This window comes from Alexandromys fortis, unplaced genomic scaffold (genome assembly GCF_014885135.2).
Source record: "Alexandromys fortis isolate MF-2015 unplaced genomic scaffold, M_Fortis_MF-2015_v1.1 scaffold_87, whole genome shotgun sequence".
Taxonomy (NCBI): domain Eukaryota; kingdom Metazoa; phylum Chordata; class Mammalia; order Rodentia; family Cricetidae; genus Alexandromys; species Alexandromys fortis.
This window is the reverse complement of record NW_026067971.1, coordinates 4,417,656-4,440,212: the sequence shown is the minus strand read 5'-3', so window position 1 is coordinate 4,440,212 and position 22,557 is coordinate 4,417,656. Positions and strand designations below refer to the sequence as shown.

General features: G+C 43.6%; 1 protein-coding gene and 1 long non-coding RNA gene across 3 annotated transcripts in view; one reads left to right on the top strand and one right to left on the bottom strand.

Annotated features, from left to right (window-relative positions):
* Window positions 1-461: 461 nt before the first annotated feature.
* Window positions 462-19,417, bottom strand: Nudt9 (nudix hydrolase 9). 2 transcript variants are annotated; one of them, XM_050155765.1, is made up of 8 exons: window positions 19,268-19,417; window positions 15,197-15,436; window positions 11,446-11,541; window positions 10,004-10,090; window positions 7,705-7,816; window positions 5,734-5,880; window positions 4,278-4,362; window positions 462-895 (listed from the first exon to the last, which is right to left on the bottom strand). In XM_050155765.1, exons 2-8 carry the CDS (start codon window positions 15,391-15,393, stop codon window positions 717-719), a joined length of 903 nt encoding a protein of 300 aa, XP_050011722.1. In that variant the 5' UTR covers window positions 15,394-15,436; window positions 19,268-19,417; the 3' UTR covers window positions 462-716. The 2 variants fall into 2 exon arrangements, with proteins under 2 accessions (XP_050011722.1, XP_050011720.1); XM_050155763.1 differs by lacking the exon at window positions 19,268-19,417 and adding an exon at window positions 18,999-19,254.
* The window catches only part of LOC126509693 (uncharacterized), a 16,551-nt gene continuing 13,340 nt past the window's right edge, over window positions 19,347-22,557 (top strand). Inside the window, exon 1 of the long non-coding RNA XR_007594231.1 lies at window positions 19,347-19,488. This is a non-coding gene — a long non-coding RNA (uncharacterized lncRNA). The remainder of the gene's footprint in view (window positions 19,489-22,557) is intronic.

The following is a 22,557-nucleotide window of genomic DNA, read 5'->3' as shown; positions in this document are numbered from 1 at the left end:
AATTTAAATATTCTAAAAAGGAGAATAGGAATGTCTATTCACTGACTTTGATCTTTGACCAAAGATCAATAGGACTTTGCCTCAAAATAGAGAGAGAGAGACAGAGAGAGAGAGAGAGAGAATATGCAATAACTGCAATGCCATGGAGAGACGGCTGAGCAGTGAAGAGTGTTGGTTGCTCTTCCAGGACAGGGGTTTCATTCCCATCACACACATGGAGGCTCAGAACCACACGTAAATCTAGGTTCCAGGGAGCCAATGCCCTCTTCTGTCCTCCTTGGGCACTGCACGCACAAGAAACAACAAAAACAAAGCCAAGGGTTTAAAGGAAATCAAGTCAGGCATTAACAGCACTTGTGAAGTGGTGCCCTCCAAAAGAAGGCTAGTTCAGAAGGATCACTCAGCTCAAGGGCAGAGGGGAAAGCTAAAAATAAGAACTAGAAACACAAGTCACCAGCAGCTGGGTTTTATTTTTATTTTATTTACAATTCTTCAGAGAACATTTGTTATTTAAGTTTTGTTCGGACATGCTTTTGTTCATACATACAAAATCTGTTGATCTCTAATCCTCTGAGAAGAAAGTTTAAAATTCAGAGTTCTACTTCCCTGGGTTCACTCACTTTACTGAGTTGCAAACATTCCCGCGTGTCTTTTGTGGCATGTGAGTGCTGCGACCCTGCTGTCTGCAGTGCTCCCAGGTGGCCTCCCAGGACAAGCTACGGTCCGTGGCCGTCAGTGGCAGGGTCCTCGCTCCAGTGCGCATCTCGTTTCTCAGCCACGAGTTTGATGAACTGAGAGTGGCTGGCATAGAGCTTGAGCTGGTCGCTGATGTCCACCCACTTTACCTTCCCCGCATCATCTCCGGCCTCCAGGGTGAGCTTGTCCATGGTCTCCCCTGGGTTGCAAAGAAGCAACACCAAAAGAAAGAAAATTTGTTTATTCTGCTTTTTTTTTTAAATGTAATTCTGTATCCTCAAATTGTCTTACTAAAAATAAGATTAAATCTTTGTTACTATGTAGCCAAAGGATTAAAACCCAGAATATTCCAAAATTTCTAAATTTTAACTGATTAAATATTAGTTGAAAATTTTTCTCTTTAAAGACTATTCCTTTGAGAGGAAGAGAGATGCCACACTATATGAAAGCCTTTTCAAAAACAGATTCCAAAAGGATTATAAAGTTAAATATAAAAAAACCTAAAAAGCAAATCTATAACTCATTTTGTTGTTTTAAGTTATACAATTAGATGCCAAATTGGAAACTAAAATACAATGTATCTATAATTGTATTACACATATAGAAATGCCATCACTGTTAGAGATGCAAATGCTCTTCCTACAGGATAAGCTGTCAATGTTTACCCAGTGTGTTAAAGACGAACTCTCCCTGGGGAGATCATATTGATTATTACCCAGTGTGTTAAAGACAAGCTCTCCCTGGAGAGAGCATACTGATTATTACCCAGTGTGTTAAAGAGGAACTCTCCCTAGAGAGATGATTTTGATTATAACTTTCAGAACACCTAAAGGACCAGACTGTTACGTTAAACAAGGTGTGATGGCCTACTGCAGTACCCTGAGCACCGCAGAGAACTGAGGCAGGAGTCTGCCATCAGCTCAGTCAGCCTGGGTTATGTAATGAGACTCTGTCTCAAAAACAATGATCCAGAGGACATTGAGAGTAAAAGTAAACTATTTAAGGCAACATATGTGCATGTTTTATGTATGTATATAGACATTTAGTATTATATACTATGTTCTTTCATTTTTATTTATCTCTATGTGCATGAGTGTCTTGTCTGCATGACTGACTGTGCACCATATGTGTGCCAGGTGCTGGAAGAGGCCAGAAGAGGGCTCTGGCATCCCTGGAACTATAGTTACAGACACGAGTCACAATGATGGTACTGCGAGTTGAACCCAGGTCCTCTGGAAGAGCGGTCAGTGCTCTGAACTGCTGTACCCTGCACCATATCTCATTCTTAAAAATGGACCGGATCAAACTTTCCACCTCTGTGATACAGGTGAAAAAAATGATAGAGAGAAACAATGGACCACCACCGTCACTAAACGGAACACGGTAGGTAGTCCATGACTGGAATCCCAGTATTTGGGAGTCACAGGCAGGAAGATTGCCCTCGAGATCATGGCCAGCCTAAGCTATATACTAAGCTCAGGACAGCCTGGGCTAGAGTGAGCTCAGGACAGCCTGGGCTACAGAGTGAGCTTAGGACAGCCTGGGCTATGTGAGGCCAGCCCACATTTGTTGCCATCAAGTGGCCACAATATTCTTTTATGTGACATGCCAAGCAGCGGAAGCACCTTTGATCTGTGTATTTGTGAAGGTGCACAAAGTTTGGAGGAAGCTACGGCAAACTGGTAACTGAAGGTAGTGGTTTATATTTTCTTCTTTACATCATCTATTCTCTAAGTTTCAATTATTTTACCTATGTAAATCACCAGTACAGTTAGACAACAGAAGTCCTTCTTAAGAAGACAATGCTCTGGCCACGGCTCTAAGAGCAGGCACCAGCATCCCAGCTCTACATCGACCCACACTCCAGCTGCCAACACCTCCACAGACTGAGAGACACACAGCTGCCATGAAGCTGAAGTAGAGATCCTCAACCTGAGGTTGCGACCCCTTTCACAGGGGTTGCCTAAGACCATCAGAAAACACAGATGTTTATGTTACAACTCATAAGAGGAGCAAAATTACAGCTATGAAGTAGCAACAAAAATAATTTTATGCTTGGGGATCACGACACAAGGAAGTGCATTAAAGGGCCGCAGCATTGGGAAGGTTGGGACTCACAGATTTAAAGTGTCCTATTAGCGCAGTACAGTCCTCTGGCACTCTGTTTTATCTGAACTAACAATATCTAGACTTTCTTTCACTCCTCTGGTCACCTGACTTATATTTAAATGCATGCAGACGTAAGCAGCTACCTCTAGTGAGAAGAAAACAAACAGCTCTCATATCCACACTTCCAGTCCTGTGGGCAGAAAATCCCGTCATGGCAGGGAAGGGGAAGAGCGGCCAGCCTGGGGCATACAGTTTACTGCCTCTATGCACAATTATATTAGTAGTAAGGGATTCAACCAAGAGAACAGCGCACCTTAGACCACCTTACCAAGAAGTCTCTAAGATGCCCAAAGGTCTGAGGAAGACTAGAGACAGAGGCCTAGTGCCCACAGGTCTACTTGCCTTAATTCCTTTTGTTAGATAAACCACAGCCAATCTAAATAGGTAAAAGTGAGAGCCAAAGACTTGGAATTTATGGGCAAAGAGTTTTCTTTTTACAGAGAAAGATCAATCACCCATCAGGTAAAAAAAATCCACCTTCAATCTTTGGAGAAAAGGTCATTTTTTTTACCCTTGCAAATAAACAATGAGTTGTGTGCAGTTAAACTGTAGAAACCCCATCTAAACTCCATTCGCATGCAGCTTCTAAGTTCCAGGCAGAACTGCAGCATAGAGAAAGGGTTTGGTGCTGGGGTTTCCCCAAGGCCAAGGACAGGCTGAGTGAAAGGAGACCTCCCACATCTAAGCCTCTGGTCCACGGACAAATGATTAGCATAAGACCAGGCAGCTCAGCAAAGAGCCAGAACTCGGTGTTCTCTCAACACAGCCTCATTTAATTACTCTTTAAATGAAGGCCAAATGCTTAAAACACCACTCAGCTCAGCAAGGAAGGATGTTCCGAGGAGCCAGCAGACGCATAAAGAGCGTAAGTCACTCTGAAACAGCAGGTTCCCTTCTCTTCTGTAGTTACAAACTGTCTCTAAATCCCAAGACCTAAGATGAGGAAATGCCCTTGCTCAGCAACACATGCTTCTTACAGACGCACAGCACCCAAGGCCGCAGCACCAGGGCAGTACACCACACAGGGTAAATGTAAATGCCATTTCTTACCTCATGCCAAACTGCCCTGCCCAAATTCTCACTTGCTTTTGCTTTTGTTTAGACAAGTTTAATTAAAGCTTAATAAATGTAGTAAACAATTGCTGGCTTTAAATCGCATTATGTTAGCCTGTAACTCCAATCCACTGCCATCGACAGATTAAGGATATTTAGTCACTGCGGACAAACTTCGCAGGCTTTGTTCTCAGAGCTCTTTTAATACTAACAGCTTCACTCGCAGATACACACAACCCTAAACTCAACAGATAACAGTTTAAATAGCTGAGATACTAGTTGTAATGACGTCCTAGGAGACATCTTGGCTTCAGCTGGCCTCAACTCTAGTCAATGGACACATTTAAGATTAGAATCACCTGTTTCGTCGTGGTAGTTCACAGCTTCTGTCTCCATCCACGCATTATCAGTGTTCCGCGGATCGTCAACATACCCCTTATATATCTATGTAGGGGACAGAGAGACAACAGTCTAGGCTGAGACGGGAGTGAGTGGGAGAGCAGTGAACTGACACACGCTTAACACTGCTCAACTGGACACTTTAAAGCAGATAAGATTGTACACAATGATTCAGATTTTATCCCCAAAATGATTACAAAGAATGTAAATAGCATAGAACCTTTATCATGGCTTCATAGACTTTTTATATTCCTAAGGGGACAATATTCTCTTTTGTGGCAGTTGTGGAATTCACAGAATCCTCAGTATCACAGAATCTGAGTGGGCTGGGGATGAGCTTAGTAGTAGAATACGCTTTGTGTGCTGGAACCCCGAATTCAACAGCACCAAGGGGAAACTGAGACAGTCAACTTGGGCCATGTCCATAGTGTAAGTATTTTTTGTTTTAACAATTTCTGTGATTATAGTTTCATATGCTGAAGAATATGATAAACCTAGGAAACAGAGAGAAATCTGAAAATTTAAATTTAAAGCTTACTGATAAAAGGAAAAATTTAGTTCTAGCTATCAACACAATGTGGGTAAATGAGCCAGAGAGCATACATAACAGACAGAAATACATAACAGACAGAAATACATACAGACATAACAGACAGATATACATACATACATAACAAACAGAAATTCCTCTTGCGAGGCCAAGGAAGAAAATTAAAAAGCCCAGCCCAGGGCTGAAGAGGGCTCAGTCAGTAAGGTGAATCCTGGAAAACACAGGAGACCCGTGGATCCCCGGAGCCTGGGGCTTCTGACCTGTCAGCTGGACCTAACCAGTAAGATGGACCTAAACCAATGCAAAGTAAATGGCACCTGAAGAACCAGACCTAAGTCTTTTCTCCCCCAACCTTACACACACACACACACACACACACACACACACACACACACACACACACACACACAAATCCGAGGATAGCCCAGGTTACATAGCAAATACTGAACCAACCAGAGCTACATGTTACAACCCTAACAAAAAGAAAAAATAAAGAGATCCCAATTATTGATGCCCAAAGGCTTTCTGTGAATATTTTCTTTGAATAACAGAGTATATAGATAATAAATATAGGCATAAAACTTAAACAGCAACTCCCACCCCCACCCCCCAAAAAAACACCTTGTAAAAAACAAGTCTAAGATGTAAATTGCCTTTTACAACAAGCTGGATCTGTTTACTGACTTCCCAGTGTGTTAGAAAAGAGCTTTTTTTTTTTGTCACACAAGTTCAGTCCTCTGCTGAAGAAAAATTAGAGGGAAAAAAAAAAACGCAGTAAATGATCAAATGAGCTAAAGCCAGGATAGAAACATTAAGGAAAATCTGCCACAGCCCTTGGCAGAGCCTCCCTCCCCGGGGCCCCGTACCACGAGATGCTCCTGGCTGAAGAGTGTGTGCAGCTTCTCCTCGATCTCCCGCTTCTCAGCACTGGACTTCTGCAAAGAGTTGAGGGCCTCCTCACCGAACTCCCTTTTCAGTGTGGCACTGATCTTCTCTCCAGGGTCTACCATACCCTATGGGCGCAGTTTTAAGAAGTAGAAAGCTTTGGTTCATTCGACCGAATTCACTGACTGGTACAATAAACAAGTATTACTGTCTTTGCCCACAATGTTTATCCCCACCCCTCTGTAACAAGAGCTTCTTAAACCATTTGTTCCCAGCAGAAGCACCCAAGAGAGGTGACACGCAGCGGCCACAGCAATGGTCCAGGGTAAGGTTACAGCAAACTCTGCCAGGCAAATTCATTTCTTGGTACAAACTACAAGGCCTGGAGGCAAGAAAACAGCACAATGGCTCTGCCTGCACTGTCTGATCCATCCAGCCATGACGGCTTCCTCAGAAGACACCAGCAACACTGCATCTGAGAGCTGCTGCAAACCCCAATGTTTGCTTCTCCATAGAAACTAAACTTTGCTTCATTACACCCTTTAAATGTCACCTTCCCCAAAGGCCTTCTCTAGCTGTAGCTAAAATTGCAATCTCTCAATCCCTTTTGACTTCCCATCCTTCCTGCCTTAGTTTTTCTTGTATCATCTACTGACAAAATACGTTTAACTTTTTCATCTTACTACATTGACTGCCTTTCCCACAGGAATGAAATGTATATATCGCTCTGTTATATCTCAATGCCTACAATATTAACTGACAAAGGCAGAGAGTGATTAAGGAAATGTATCAATAACAACAGTGGCTTCCTTGACCAAATTTCAAATGACAATAAAAAATGTAATGCCCTACGATGAACTCATTTTTCTGTCATTGCATTCAGCATGAGTGGTCTGGTACACACGGATCAGCCTAAGCTTGGACCAGCAGCTACGGTCTTTAATTCCATTCCACTTTTACACTACAAAGAAAGACATATTCTTACTGATTGCAGTATATTCATAAAAACTCATCTTCCCTCAGACTACCTCCATCTCACAATAAGACAAACTATAAAGCCTCTACCACTTATATATGTATCTTCAAATACGGCACAAAGTCAATATGGGCTATAAGTACACTCTTCCTGATGGTGATATGAACTTTAAGGAAAAGTTTGTAACAAGTGGTTATCTTCTTATTATGTTTAAAAATTATATGAATTCAGTAAGAAATACTAAATGTATATTGATGTGGGAGTCCCCTCTGTGTGCTGTGATTACCATTAATGAATAAAGAAACTGTTTGGACCTGTAGCAAGGCAGAACTTAGGTAGGCAGGGAAAGCTAGGCTGAATGCTGGGAGAAAGAAGGGTGGAGTCAGAGAGAAGCCATGGATCCACCAGAGATAGATGCTTGATTCTTTACCTGGCAAGCCACAGTCACGTGGTGATATACAGATTAATAGAAATGGGTTAAATTAATATAAGACTTAGCCAATAAGAAGCTAGAGCTAATGGGCCAAGCAGTGTTTTAATTAATACAGCTTCTGTGTGATTTTTTCAGGTCTAAGCTAGTCGGGCAGTCGGAAAGAACAAGCAATCTCCCTCCAACAATATATAACTGAGTTTCAAGTAGGGGACTGAGATAGACCTTAAGTTACGAGTGCTACCCATATGTCAAATACTCACTGGCTATCTCTCCCAGTTAAATGGGGCTACCTTCATTGTATTGATAAAAGCCTGGACTCCATCACCCAGCAGCCAGTGCACAGAGCAGAACATGAGCCTCTATCTAGCCAAAAGTTCATGTTCTTTCCAAAGACACTACAATTGTACTTGAGTCGCATTCTAAACTCTATGGTGAGGACTGTGGTGGGGCATGAAGGGGCAGTCTCCTCGCACAGGGGCTTCACAGTGAGCGAGCTCAGCAATGAACAGTGATAGCATCAGCAGATGGTGGGGCCGTGCTTACCCCTGGGATTGCCCACTCTCCACAGTCTTTCCTCTTTATTGCAACAAACTGTAAGATGCATTTCCCGGAAACAGGATGTGTGATTTTATTGCCACTGTCATCTCTTTTCCACCTGTGAACAGGGACAGAAGACAAGGTTCCAGCTCACACCTGTGCCAACACCATAAAGATGTTCTCTATATAACAAAGTACTTATTTGTCCAAAACCACCAGTTTAAAAGACTGTCTTTATTAGAAAAATGCTATATTTAGGAAGTTTACTTCACACAAGGATGTTGTATTCTTTTTAAGAAGAATTTAGATTACATATAATTCTTACTACTTAAAGTCTGTCAAAAGAACATTTAAAAGCAGAACATAACTTGAAGGAAAGGTTTTGTGTTGCATGAAATGATAAAAGACCTGGCAATACTTCTATTGATCACTGCACCCTGGATGTCAGAAAAGCAGGCTACCAGTAGCTTCAGCTGACTGTAAAATAGTACTTTTCAGTCTTTATGGCATCTTTAAACTATGGGGGGGACCTCCATCCTATTATGTCTTGAATTAAATTACTATATGGTTAGGGAATAGCCGGTCCAGAACACGCGTTTTCTAACCACATCCTCTTTTCCAAAGACAAGCCTCCCCTCTCCTTCCTAACCTACACTCCCAATTTCAAGGTTTGTTGTAAAACTGGTCTTCGAGACAAAGATAAGAACTTCGCACTTCCAGTAACAGAAGAAAAAGGAAAGTCTATGCTGCGACTCTCACTCCAGAAGAGACACGAAGGCACACTAGTGTGGAAAGGTCTCCACGTTTATCTAACCCACAAGTCCTCTTGAAGGAGCAGAGCCAAACCCTACAGTGCTGCATTATAAGAAAGGTTTCAGACTGAGGAGCACAGGAAACATAAATTAAAAGAATAATTATTGCAGACCCAAAAATAACATTAGAAAGATACAAAACAATAAGATACTGGTCCAAAAACCTGAGTATCTACTCAGGTCTGGCACTATAAGCCACTGAGAAGGGGATGGAGCATGAAGCTGATGAAGCCAGAGAATGGCTACACAGCATGACTCTCAAATCTGTGTTCTAGAGAGCCAAGAATTTTGTTCAGCAGAGAATGCCACAGCCTGCTAGCATTTTAGAGAGCTCCCTTATTTCCACAGAGGCATGGGGGTGACTCAAGGGAAACAGAATGACTCAGAGCCCAGCTAAAATGCTGTTACCATCTGCTACTTTACCTGCGCCATACTTAATCCACTCACTCATCTGAAACTGAAAGTATAGACGGCTTTCACAGATCATTCTCCTTCAGGACCATTCTCTGCAAAGGGCAGCATCCCTGTGCAAACATGGTGCCCCACGGCTCCCTTCTAAGGTAAGACTGTAAGTGTGGGAGTAACTAGCCACTCCTGAGATGCCCTCAAGGCTGTCTGGTGGCATTCTAATGAAAGCTCCTGGGTTCTTTGTAATGGCGTCAAGTTAACAATCACGCCTTCCTCTATAAGACATTACACCATGTTACTCCAGCTGTCTCCTACGTCTCACATGCGGTAAGTCTCTTGCATCAAGAGGCCACAGTGAATGACTGGCTGCATCCTCTAGGCTGTAGACGTGTACAATGTGACAGCGCACAGTGAGGAAACTGACTAATGCATTTCTCAGAACACGTCTCCAGTTGGTCAGTTTTCATGCGTTTTATTTTAAATTTTCCACCTTGCAAATGAAGCTATAGCTCTTCAAATGACTAAAACTTTAATTTTTACACTTTTTTATGCCCTCTAAAGTACCTACTCAGAGCTGGGGAAAACAAAACAAAAAAGATGTTTAATATATAACTGCCAGATGTGTCCAAACTTTTGTCATTTACAAAGCTCATGCTCAAGAAATGAGCTCCCAATTCAAATCATCTGTGCTGCACTGGGCCACATGCACAGCCTTCTCTGGGTACAGAATGCAGCCCGTGGACAGTAAGCTGGACAAGCCTGGGAGATAACACCTGATGTCCACCTACATCATAAAACCACAACTTAATTACCTGACTGACTGATTTTGAGACTTTGAGACAGGCCCCAAATCCAGGTCAACCCTCCTGCTTCAATCTCCCATGAATGGGGATTACAACATAAGCCACAATTCCTAGCTAAACTACAGCTTTGTTCTTCTACACACTCTATAATGTCCCATAAAGTCCCATGTATGTGCACGCACACGCGCACACACACACACACACACACACACACACACAGAGCTAACATTTGTATTTTCCAATCACTTCACTCTCTGCTACTGAACCCCACTCGGATCTTACCTGGTTATGATGGGATCTGCAGCATGATTTGGGCCCCATCTCCCCAAAAGGCCCCGGCCAACCAGTCCTGTCCTCCCTGCAGGGTTTCTAGGAAGGAAAAGGACAGAGACCACAAACAACATACAATCAATTGAATGCATTCATTTTTTAAAGTTTGGCTTGATACAGCATGCATGTGTGTATACATGCTTGCTTGTGTGCTGGCAGGTGAACATGTACATGTGTGAAGGCATGAGGCAGACATCTGAGACATCTGGCCTGAGGTGTCATCATCAACAGCTCTCTGTTCATCAAGGAAGAGGAAATCAGCTAGTCTGGGATAGCCTAGCAAGTCAATTTACCTCTGGGATACCCTGTCTCTGTCCCTTTCTTGAGGTTACAGGAAGCCACCATGCCTGCTTGGCTTTTATGTGGGTTCTGGATGGCCACACTCCTGTCTTTATGCCTGTACAACAAGAGTTTTATCTACAGAGTCCCAGTCCCCTAACTTTTTGTTTGTTTTGTTGTTGTTGTTTTGTTTTGTTTTGTTTTGTTTTGTTTTGTTTTTTTGAGACAGGGTTTCTCTCTGTGTAACAGCTCTGGCCGTCCTGGAACTTGCTCTGCAGATCAGGCTGGCTTTGAACTTGCAGAGAAGATCTGCCTGCCTTTGCCTCCCAAGTGCTAGGATTAAAGGAATGTGCCACCCCTCTCCCCGGAAGCCCAACTAACTGTTTGATCAAATCCACAACCCAGAAAACAATGGTGGCTCTATGCATCTGCATGTAGGCCTACGTTCATTACTGCTGTCGAAACTGAGTGGTTTTTTTTTTTTTTAATTTTGTACTAAATTCACAAACATACTTTTAAAAGTCACCTGGCTAACAGACAATTTTTTCTTCAAACTCATGGACACGTAAGGGAGATGGGCAAAATGAGCCTTGATGTTAAAATTATCAACATCATGGGCTTTACTTGTCTTTTTTAAATTGTATTTTATTTAGTATGTGTGTGTACAGGTTAGAGAAGAAGTTAGAGAAGTCATTCCCTCCACTAAGATTCCCCAGAGCAGGTAGTCAGTACTGCAGTGGAGACGTCACACACAGAACAATCTCACCCAGCAAAGAATTCTAGCTTTCATGTCTTACATGTTTGCATAAATTCTTACTAGAAGCCATTACCTCACTTAATAAATATCCACTGAAAACATAAATTGCAATCCCTTTATATAATTTATTCAATTATTTCAACCTTCAAGATAAAATTCTGAAACAATACATTCAAATTCTGTCATTTACTAGCTGTGTGCAAATTGCTAACGTTCTTTCTGAATCTGTTAAACAGAACTAAAATTATATGTGTGTACCCAGAGCTCTGTGGAAATTTAATTACTTCCCTTACACTGTGAATGCCAACACCTCACCGCCCTCCAGACTTACACTAAGTCGCTACATGCCAGCACCCACCTGGGTCTTCCATTTTCAATCTCGTACAGGCCATTCTGGCTCTTCCTCTCCACATGCCCGTCCTTTTCATTGAATTTGGGAGAAAAGTTGCTTTCACTGCAATGCAAAATAAAATAATGACTAGATACCACCTACAGCTTAACAATGTAACTCTCTGCTATTCAAAACAAACAGAAAAAAAAAAGATATCTGAAGCTGGGCGGTGGTGGCACACGCCTTTAATCCCAGCAGATTAATCCCAGCAGGGAGGCAGAGGCAGGCAGATCTCTGTGAGTTCGAGGCCAGTCTGGTCTACAAGAGCTAGTTCCAGGACAGGAACCAAAAAGCTACGGAGAAACCCTGTCTCGAAAACTCCAAAAAAAAAAAAAAAAGATATCTGAAAAATTTAAGAGTATGTTCTGATTTACAAATCATCAAAGCAGGCTCTAGGGGTGGGCAAGGATCCTTTTTATCCAAAGCAGAAAAGGATGTTTTATTATGAGGCATGTTAACCCTTTTGAAAGAAGGAACTCCCTCCTACATGAGCAAAATGTCCATATCATACCAATAACACAGAACTGTCTGTGGGCACACTATGGCAACTGCTGGCTCCCACAGGATCCCAAACAAGAGCTTCCTTCTGAACCAACAAACTCCATCAGCGTTACAACTAGAAAAGCAATTAGCAATGTCCTCTTCATAACTCATGGCCACCACCTGCACTCAGTCCTTCCTCACCCCTTATACTCAGCCTTGTTCTCCTCATGTTACACTGCGCCCACGTGTACAGTTGTTCACACAGATGCATGTTCCCTTCATGTTACACTGCACCCACGTGTACAGTTGTTCACACAGATGCATGTTCCCTTCATGTTACACTGCGCCCACGTGTACATTTGTTCACTTGTAACATATGTTACTTGCTGGATTTGGTATGAGAGAGACCTGGGGCTCTTCTTCTGAGATGATGTGATGGTAGTTTAGCAAAGGGTGTGAGAATAAACTCGGGAGCCAACACGTTATACGCCACAGCCATCAGCAGAGCAAGCATTGGTGCTTTCCTTTTTTTGTCTTTTTAACTGGTACATAATCACTGTGCGTATTATGGGGTACAGAATGATTATCTGACATGTATAACTGTGATGATCAAATCTGAGTCATTAGGAGTTACATCATCTTACACGTTTGCTACTTCTTTACATAGGGAACTTTTGAAATTCTCTTGTCTAACTCTTTATAAAATATATAACAAAGTACTGTGAACGGTAACCCCCGCTGTGCCATAAATGGCAGAACTTACTTCCTAAGGAACTCTATGTGGGTAGCTGCTGGCTGCCCAATCACCCCCTTTACACTTCCTAGCCTGCAGTTAGCACTCTCCTGATATCTACTTCAATCAACTTGTTTGCTGGACTTTTGTTGCTGCAAGTGCTGGGGTGGGGGTGCACATGTGCACATCTGTGTGTGTAGAGACTGAGGTCAACCTCGGGGATCAATTCTCAGGGGTCAAACACTCATTTTTCTTAGGCAGAGCCTCTTACCGGTCTGGAACTGGACAAATATGCTGGGCTGCTGGCCAGTGAGCTCCAGGGATCCCACAATCCCAGCCTCTGCAGCACTGGGGTTACAAGCACATGCTGCCCCTTCACCCCCACCCCCAGCTTTTTACATTGGTTCTGGGGACCAAACTCAGGCCCAGACCCTTCCACAGTTAGCACTTTACCCACTGACCAATCTCCCAGCCTGAAATCACTTTGTTTATCTTAGATGTAAATGTCAGACCAACATACAACTGCAAATTATCCAATTTGCCAAATACAAATGGACTTGACACTGTGAATGTAATTTTTATTTGATAATTGTTCTTATTGCATATAGTTTTACTGTATTAGTATTACTAAGATTTACTATATTATTAAATAAAAATAAAAACTTACTTTTTATTTAGACAAAGGGGGGAAATATTGTGGGATATTTGATTACTGTGTGAAGGTGTACTTCCGTGGTATAATAAAGAGCTAAATGGACAATATCCGGGCAAGAGGTGTAGGCTGGACTTCTGGGCAGAGAGAGAACTCTGGCAAGAAGAAAGGCAGAGTCAGCACTCAGAATGGAAAGGAAACAGAGGAACATGATGGAAGAGAACATAGGTAATATAAATGGGTTAATTTACATTATAAGAGCTAGCTGAGACAGGCCTCAGCTAATGGCCGAGCTTTCATAATTAATAATAAGTCTCCATATTGTTATTTGTGAGCTGGTGGTCCCAACAAAAAAAATCACTACTACAAAGGGGTTGGGGACAGCCTACTCCACAGACACTGATGTCTATTTAGTAACTTCAGAGTGGTTACAGACTATTTCAAAAGGCTAGAAGAAATTATTTAGAATGCTTTCAACTTAAAGAAAGGATGTTTGAGGGAATGGCTATATCAAAGCTGATTCAAACATACATCAAAACATCAGCACGTGCGTCTTATGCTTTTATAGATGAGTTAAAATATAAACTTAGGCTGTGAATGTGCCTTTTCATAGTTAGCAATGAAATCAGAAAATTTGAAATTTATGTCCTGGCAATGCCGAAGCATGCATGGGCAGCCAATATATGGCAGTTCTGTTGAATTTGTCCATACTGGGTTACATGGTCTGCATTGACTAGCGACAATAATTAAATATTAAAGCAAAATAATTTAAATGAATCCAATGAATGAGTAACATTAAAAAATAATTTTAGATTGACTTTATTTTATATATAATCATATGATATTATTATATATATGTATTTGTGTATATATGTGTGTTTGTGTTTTGCCTGCATTTATTACATCCATCATGTGGGTCCATGGTGCCCATGGAGATAAGAAGGTATCAGAGCCCCTGAAACTGGAGTTATGATTGGTTGTTCACTGCCATGTAAATGTTGGAAACCAAACCTGGGTCCTCTGTAAGAGCAACAAGTGTTCTTAACTAATGAGTTCTCACTCTCTCTAGCTCCTGAAATCTTTTTAAAAAGAAAATAATTTCACTACTGTATTTTATTTATCATTAAGAGAAACATAAATAGCAGCAAGCTGAGAAGATGACGCTGAAAGGACACAGGCTTGACTATGTGTGAGCATTCGCTCTAGAGACCCGCTGTCCGCGGCCACCTACACTGTGCCTTATACCTGAAACCTACTGAAGACACATCTCAAATGTTCTCACCACGAAAAGAAGGGCACAAGACAGCAATGGCTACTTTAACTGGTGCTACTGTGCTGATCACTTCAGTGTAGATGTGAATCCAAACACTGAGCTGTACATCTTAAATACATACAATTTTTGTCGATTACAGCTTGCCAAAGCTAGAAAGAGAATATAATCATAAAATATGAACCACCTGAGCACTTCCAGGAACACAGAGCACTCGGCCTCTCCCTCCCTTTCCCACTTTTCGCAAGCCCTTCCCTACTTTTTCACACTCATCGTCTGGTTTTGGTCATCTGGAAACACGTCTCACAAATATGCTCACTGTGCCGAAACACCAGAGGGGTGCAACTACAACTTCCCAACTACAACAGCAGAAACAGACACTACAGCAGCTATTTCAAACCAAAACAGATTTGCCTATTAAGAGAGCCTCACGAAACAGCGAAGACTGTTTGGTTTGGAAAAATTCAAGGGGACGTGTAAACTGACTTGTAACAACACCCAGCATGGATAAAAATGATTTCCCAAGGGACAAATAATAATTTAAAACACACGCCCTGTGGACACGTCACCCCTGGCTCACCTGATCTGAGGGTCCGCCCACCGGGGCCCAGCCAGGACGGAGACTGCGGTGTACTCCACCGGGTTATAATCCTGCCACTCCACGAGCCAGCCCACCTTCTCATTAGGAACCTGGCTCCGCTCGACCTTGGAGCCGGGGTAAGGAGATGTCCGAGCCTTGTTGTGGGAGTTCTCATTGGCACCGTTAGAGCCTGACATGCTGACAGCGTCAAGGTGAAATCCACAGGACGGAAACGAGTTTCTGAGGAGAAAAGGGAAACTTCTTACAACATTCCAAAGCATATGAACTAGAAACCCAGCTCAAAGACTCCCAAAACATTTCAATTTCAAAAACTTCTAAATATTAGGAAATTGGGGCTGAAGAGATTGATGACTCAGAGGTATGTACTGCTCCTCCAGAGGAGCAGAGCTGGTTCCCAACACCTACGTCTGTGTCAGGTGGCGCACAACCACCTCAATTCCAGCTCCAGGATAGACAAGGCCGCTGACCTCTGAGGCACTGACACTCACATGCATGTGTGCATGCATACACTAGGATTAAAAAGCAAAATAAACACTTTAAATCAAAAAATTCAAGTTAAGAACATGTAACATCCATAAAGGATTTTCCGACATGAAGATTTTGAAAACTAGCTAAATCTGGACTGAAGCGGTAACTCAGTAAAATGCTTGCTACACAAGCACAGAGACCTAAGTTAGAGCCCCAGCACCGATACAAAAGGTGAGCACTAAGCACTGTCTGTCACTACAACACTGGAGTAGAGCAGGTGGAAAAAGCTCAAAAGCCAGCCAGGTGATACGGATGAGCTCCGAGGTCAGTGAGGGACCCCGTCTCAGGGGCCAATGAAGACATCTGGTATCACCCTCTGGCTTCCATATGTACACACACACACACATACACACACACACTGGCACACACCAGCATGCACACACAAACTAGTTAATCTTATAACTGTTGCCTATTGGCTGCAATTATTTTAGCTGAGCAAACGGGGCAGAACGTCAGTTTTATGTTCTTTTAGGAAAAGGGGGTGTGTGTGCTATGAAAACTCAGCCATGGGTAAAAATATAAACAGTACTTTATAAATAAATTTACTAAAAAAAAAAAAAGAAAGAAAGAAAAAAAGAAGGTTATGTGCAAGTTATTGCATGGCCATGAGTTACCCGTGGTGGCTACGGAGTCATTTCAACACAGGGTGTTTGTTTTTGTAAGACAACAACAAACTGTTTGCTCTGCCTGACTTTAGTCTGTCTTCCTTGATCCCACTCAGTGACTGTCACAACGCTGCCCCTTCATTTGTGCACACTCCTCACCCATGCGGTACTGTCAAACTCCCAAACTGCAGGGATGCCCACCCTATGAGGAGGCTCACACCGCAGGGAGGCAGGCTTCAGTGAAGAGCAGGAGAATATATAACCTGACTGACTTTATCCAAAGTACAAGTACAATTCCCGAGCAGTATTGACAGCCAGGAAGACCGCCTGATCAAAGCCAGCCTGGCCACTCAGCAAATTGCCTCACACACCAAGAAAACTTGCAGGTTTTCATTGTTTGCCTATCTGTCGGCATGCTTCCTTCAGCCACTAGAGATCTGGAAACCCGTTAGGAGTTTTCTGAAAAACAAGTATCATTCAAAGCTCATACTCAAAAATACATAAGTGTGAGACGTGTATTTATCTAACTAGATTCCAGGAATATGTTTTTTAAAAGCAACAGTTAACAGAGTCCTGTTCTCTATTTTTGAAATGAGAGATAAGTTTCATGGATGGAAATAGGACAAGAAAAACATATTCATTCTTCTATCCCAACCAAGCACCAAAACTATTTAAGTAATCTGAAGTTCTCTGTTCTCCAACTTAGGGAAGACTAAGCAAGCAAATGGTGCCAATGTGCTCTCCAGTCTCATGAGATTGACATGCCTGATGCTTACTTTCCTAATAAATTTAATTTCTTAAGGGAAATAGTGGAGCTGGGGAGACAACACTTCTGCTAAGAACAGCAACCACCCAGTCACTGAGGACTGGAGTTCAGGTCCCAGTACCATCTAAAATTCTTGTTTTCTTTTTTTTCTTTTTTCCCTTTTTGTTTGTTGTTTTGTTGTTTTTGTTTGTTGTTTCTTTCCTTTCTTAAAAAAAAAAAAAAAAAACACAAGCCCCAGATTCAGGGAGAGAATTTTCCTCAAAGGAATAGGCAAACCGTGAGAGATAAGACCCCCAATATCATCTTCTGGACTGAACACAGGTGCACAAGCACACACAACTGCACACATGCTCAGAGAGAAAGAAAGAAACATCCATAAATATTTTTAAAATAAATAGCAAAATAAAATCAGACGCTGCATCTGATAATCCCATTTACAGTGTGAGATAGTGATGGCTATTGGAACAAGAATACTTATTATAAACATATACTGAGCATAAATGCTTTTATTGAATAACAGATCCGTGCAGGAAATGTTTGCCCTAACAAATGGGAATTAGAAAACTAACAAAAAGCATCTTACAAAGCAGAGACCAGTTCCTAAGACTGGCAATAAAAGAAATTCAAAAGCGGCATGTTGCTTTGAACCAAGGAAAATCTCAGTGTTATAGATTATAAGAGCTAAGCATGCACTTGCAAGGCCCTGTGCTAAGCGATGGAATTCTGCCCACTCATCTGACCCTCACAAACCTCTGTTTTCGAAATAAGTCTAACAAAGTCTTGGGAGCCTAGTAGGCTAATTGGGGTCATACACTCACAGCAGTAAGAATGCAGAGCCAGGCTCTAAGAAAATGATAGCCACAAAACTCTTGAAGTGATACCGCTCTTAGAAAATGATAGCCACAAAACTCTTGAAGTGATATTGCTCTTGTCGCTCCCCAAGATGGTTTACAATATTAGATTAGCTGGCACTTGGCACATTCTTGCTGACTCAGCTTTGGGCTTTTCTTCTGAATATGCAGTTTCGGTTCTGGATACCCCACTGTCAAAGTTCCCTTCCCCATCTTACTACGATAAAGACGGAACACCGAGCAGCTTTGTATTGTTCTGGTACCAATCAACAAAAGCAGCCATCAGTGATTGCCCGAGTTGAGTTTCTCTCTCGGCAAACCCCACTGAAGACCAGATGTGTAAAGGGAAGTTCATTCACACCAGCATAGAGGGACGCTCTCATTGAGGGGTTTTATAAGCATTGTCGGGAAGAGAGAAAAGAGATAAAGTCACTGGGCCTACAAACCACAGACAGTAGAAGCCATTCTATTTTCAAAACGACTAAGAAAGATGGCACGTCTGCAACCGGAGTTCTGAGAAATTTCAAACTTGATCTTATGAGCCGGCTAAGAACCACGGAATTCTCTTTCCTCTGTGAAACTGAAGCTTGCTGAAGTCGGCCTCCTGGGAAATGTCAAGTCTGAAGTGTGGGCGTTTGTGCTCTAGGGAGGGGAGGGCGAGGACCACTGCTACAGACCCTGGCTCCGAGGACTCAACAGAAGCAGGCTAGCAACTTTCCCAGCCATTGGCCCAGCAGAAAGAGCGAGGTCCCAGCCCGCGGTCCCTGCGCACAGCAAGCGGTGCCTGCTACTCACACCGACAGTGCGTGTGTCTCCGTGACAGGCATCAGTATTAACCCTCACACGGGGCAACGCACAGTCAAATGCCCGGTAAACCCCGGTGACCTGCGAATCAACGCCTGCGGCATAGCCATGCGGGCAAACTGAAACATTGGAGCTGGAGAAAGGTCCTTGCTAAACCCCGTGCGCCGGCACAGCCCCCGGGAAAGGCAGGTCTGGGGGAGCCGCAGCCCGCCCTAGAAACGGGGTACCTGGACGCGGGGACGCCACGGCAACCTGACGACCGGACAGCCACGGACGCGAGGGCCACTGAGAGCGACACGGCGGCTACCGCCTGCCCCAGGGAGCGGCCGGCCATCGGCGCCTGGCGCGCGGCCGGCTTGGGGTCTGCGGCCGCCGGGCCTGGCCTCGAGCCCCGCAGCGAGCGAACCCCGCTCCCGGAAGACCGCCGGGCACTGGGACCCCACGGCGCATCCGGCGAGGCGCTCCACGACGCTTTACGACGGGGCCGCCAACCAACCTGCCGGCCGGGCCTCGCGGTCTGCGCAGGCGCGCTGAAGCCGACGCGGAAGGCACCCGGCGACGTGAAGGGCCCGGCCCGCGGCCGTGCGGTGTCACGTGAGCGGTGCGCGGTCCTGCGGGGACGCGGGACGACGACGGTGTAGTTTCCAGAAGGAAAGTCACTCGCCTTGCGAAACATGCGCACAGAGCAGGCTCAGCGACCGCCTGTGAGCAGGAAACGTGAGCGTCCCGCCCGTCACGTGACCCTCCCCGTCATGTGACCTGCTCCCCTCTGGGCCCTAAGGAAGGGATCCCAAACCTGAAGGGGTTCCTGAGCTCCCTATAGTCCCCGTTTTGCTGCTGTCCGTGGTGTTAGCGTCTCTCTTGAGCCTCTTGTCCGAAAGGACAGCCCGCCTCAGTGTCCCACTTGAACCCACTTGAAACTGGCACAGTCTGGGTAATAAGCCAAGTGATGCACGAAGGCAAAAGTTAGACAAGTTGAAAGTGGTAAAAACCAAGTGTGACATGCGGTCAGCATTCTGGCTTTCGTATTTTTCGTAGACAAATTTGTAAGCTTCGCCCTCTGCACTTTAGGAACATACTCTGAGGTATTGGCAGTTTCTTAAAGCCACACCGATCATATTTTAGCCATATCCTGGAAACTACAGGACTCTTGGGATGGAACAGCAATAACAAACTTGACACCCTTAAATTCCACGCTTGGATAAACTCGAAAGTATGAGAAATCATATTTTTTATTCCCACAGCCCAAACCTGGTTCCATATACTTAGGTCCTGAGGCGAAGTAGGGATTATAATTATATATCCCCTGCACTTTGGAGTTTAAGTGTTACGGTTTAGATAAAATGCTGCAGATTTCCAAGTAGTCCGCCAGCCACCAGCCACGAGGGACAGTGGGTCCCAGGCAGGGAGCCACGCAGATGAGAGAGCCCGGTAGGCACGCCATGCAGAGAAAGTGGGTGTTTATTTAGTGGGTTATGGAGGGAAGGGGGAAGAGCAGAGAGGGAAAGAGAAACAGAGGGAGGAGAGGCAGAAGCTCCTCTAAGGAAGGAGCTCAGGCTGGAATCAAAGGGAAGAGTCATTTGCCTTGGCAGATGCCAGAGTGGGCGAGGCTTTCTCTTAAAGAAACAGGAGAAATCATTACAACAAGCCTATCACTTCATGTTTTCCTGGGGCTGTGATCGCCATCCCTCTGAAGTGCAATCATTCGGGAAAACAATTCACCTTGGGCTTCAGTTCTTATGAAAGATAGTTGTCTTATTTTCACTTGCTCCACTGCCTCCTGCCATGAGAGAAATTTATTTCCCTGCTGGACAAGTAGCCTACCACAGCTGTCAACACTTTAGATCTTTCCACACAATTCCCCTGCCTTTAAAAAGCTCCACACTTTTTTTTTTTCATGAAAATATAATCCTGTTCCTAATCCAGTCCTTCTTATGGCATCAGTAGTCAATGAAATCTTCCCTTGGGTCTTTAACTGGTAGCCTCATATAGGATTATCTCTTTAAGATTTATTTACTTTTATGTGTAGAGGTCTTGCCTGAAGGTCTGTGCATCCCAAGTATGTAGTATAGTATCCACATAGGCCAGAAGAGGGCTTTGGACTGGAATTACAGATGGTTGTAAGATGCCGAATAGGCAGTAAGAATTGAACCCAGGTCCTCTGGAAGAGCAGCCAGTGCTCTTCCATCTCTGTAGCTCAGGCATTATCTTTAACAGCTCTTTTAGATACCATTTTTCTTCAAATATTGTTAAAAAATAACTCTCCGTTCAAAGGGTCTAAGAATTTCTTGGGGAGCAATATGTAAATGCCTATGGCCCCAGGAACAGATTTAGATGACTCCAAATATCATGTTCCTAGGTGGTAACAATTTCATTTTAGTTTCTCTAGCAATAGAACAAAGAACATTCTAAACATTAGTGAAAACATCCAAAAGACCTCGGTTACAGCACACCAATAAAATCTCTGATATGGGCCTCAGGTGTTATTTCATCCTCTTTGAGATGGGATCTGTTTATGCATTAAAACAGGGTTTGTGTAATAGTCACGGTGAGGTCAATAAATAGCAATTTAGATAGATAACACACAATAATTTGTCTCTGGAGCTGCAACATTCCAACTCTTGATGATCATTGAGACCAAATCAGTTAACCAGCCTTGTTGAATACTGATGCAGCTGTGGCTTTTCCCTAGGAACGTCAGTGCAATGTGCATTTGAAAGCAGGTCCTAGTAGCTTTCTCTGGGAAGCTGGGGCAGAAGGATCAGAAGTTCAAAGCCAGCCTACATCATAAAATCTTGTCTCAAAAAATGTGTATTTCAAAAATAAATATGAAACAGGGCATAGTGGTGCATACCTTTAATTCCAGCACTCACGAGGTGGAGGTAGATGGATCTCTGCAAGCTTGAGGCCAGCCTGGTCTACATAGGGAGTTCCAGGACAGCTAGAGCTGTATAGAAAGACCCTGTCTCCCAAAGGACTGCTTTGTTATAGAGGGAAGTGAGTGATAAGAAGCTAATGACATCAGATCAGGGCAGTGCTTAATGACTGGGGAGGTAGCTAAGTTCTTAGAGTGCCCTGAGGATTTGTGGGGTGCTGACACTCAGGAGTCAGGAGATCAAGATCATCCTTAGCCACATAGCAAAGTTCAAAGGCTATGCTGCCTTAAGAAAGGAAGGGCAGGAGGAGGAGAAAAGAGGTGGGGTGGGGAGGCCCTGTGAAAGAATAGACAATCTCCTGTGGTGAGAGAGTCACTTTCCATTGTAATAAAGCTCTCCTGAGCTGGTCACCTTCGAGCAGAGATGGAGGATATATGAAACTGCTGGCCACTGTGGCCACTGGGCAAGAAGAACAGTTCATCTAAAAGGAATGTAGACTGCATATACTCTGGGATAGGGAAGAGCTTTCCACTAACAACAGAAGCCCATACACTGAAGCACCCTGAGCAGTGAGGCTTGTCTTTCTTTCCTCTGCAGTTCCTGAGGAAAACACCTACTCTAAGATGCTACCTTCTCTCCGGGCAGTGGTGGCACACACCTTTGATCCTAGTACTCAAGAGGCAGAGGCAAGGAGGTCTCTGTGAGTTCGAGACCAGCCTAGTCTACAAGAGAGAATTCCAGGACAGGTTCCAAAACTACAGAGAAACCCTGTCTCAAAATAATAATAATAATAATAATAATAATAGAAAAAATATGTAACCTTCTCTAAACTCCCTAAGTTTAGGAACCAGCTAAGGGACCCGGGGGGGCCTCTGTGTCAGTGAGATGAAGGTGTAAGTTTGCTGTGTGA

Excerpts from the sequence above, each read along its gene's own strand:
- Nudt9 (XM_050155763.1), bottom strand. The coding sequence starts at position 19,105 with ATGGCCGGCCGCTCCCTGGGGCAGGCGGTAGCCGCCGTGTCGCTCTCA. Across the intron at positions 15,437-18,998 it reads CGTGGCGTCCCCGCGTCCAG|AAACTCGTTTCCGTCCTGTG; the intron begins GTACCCCGTTTC and ends TTTTCTCCTCAG. Across the intron at positions 7,817-10,003 it reads GCAGATCCCATCATAACCAG|GTGGAAAAGAGATGACAGTG; the intron begins GTAAGATCCGAG and ends CCCTGTTCACAG.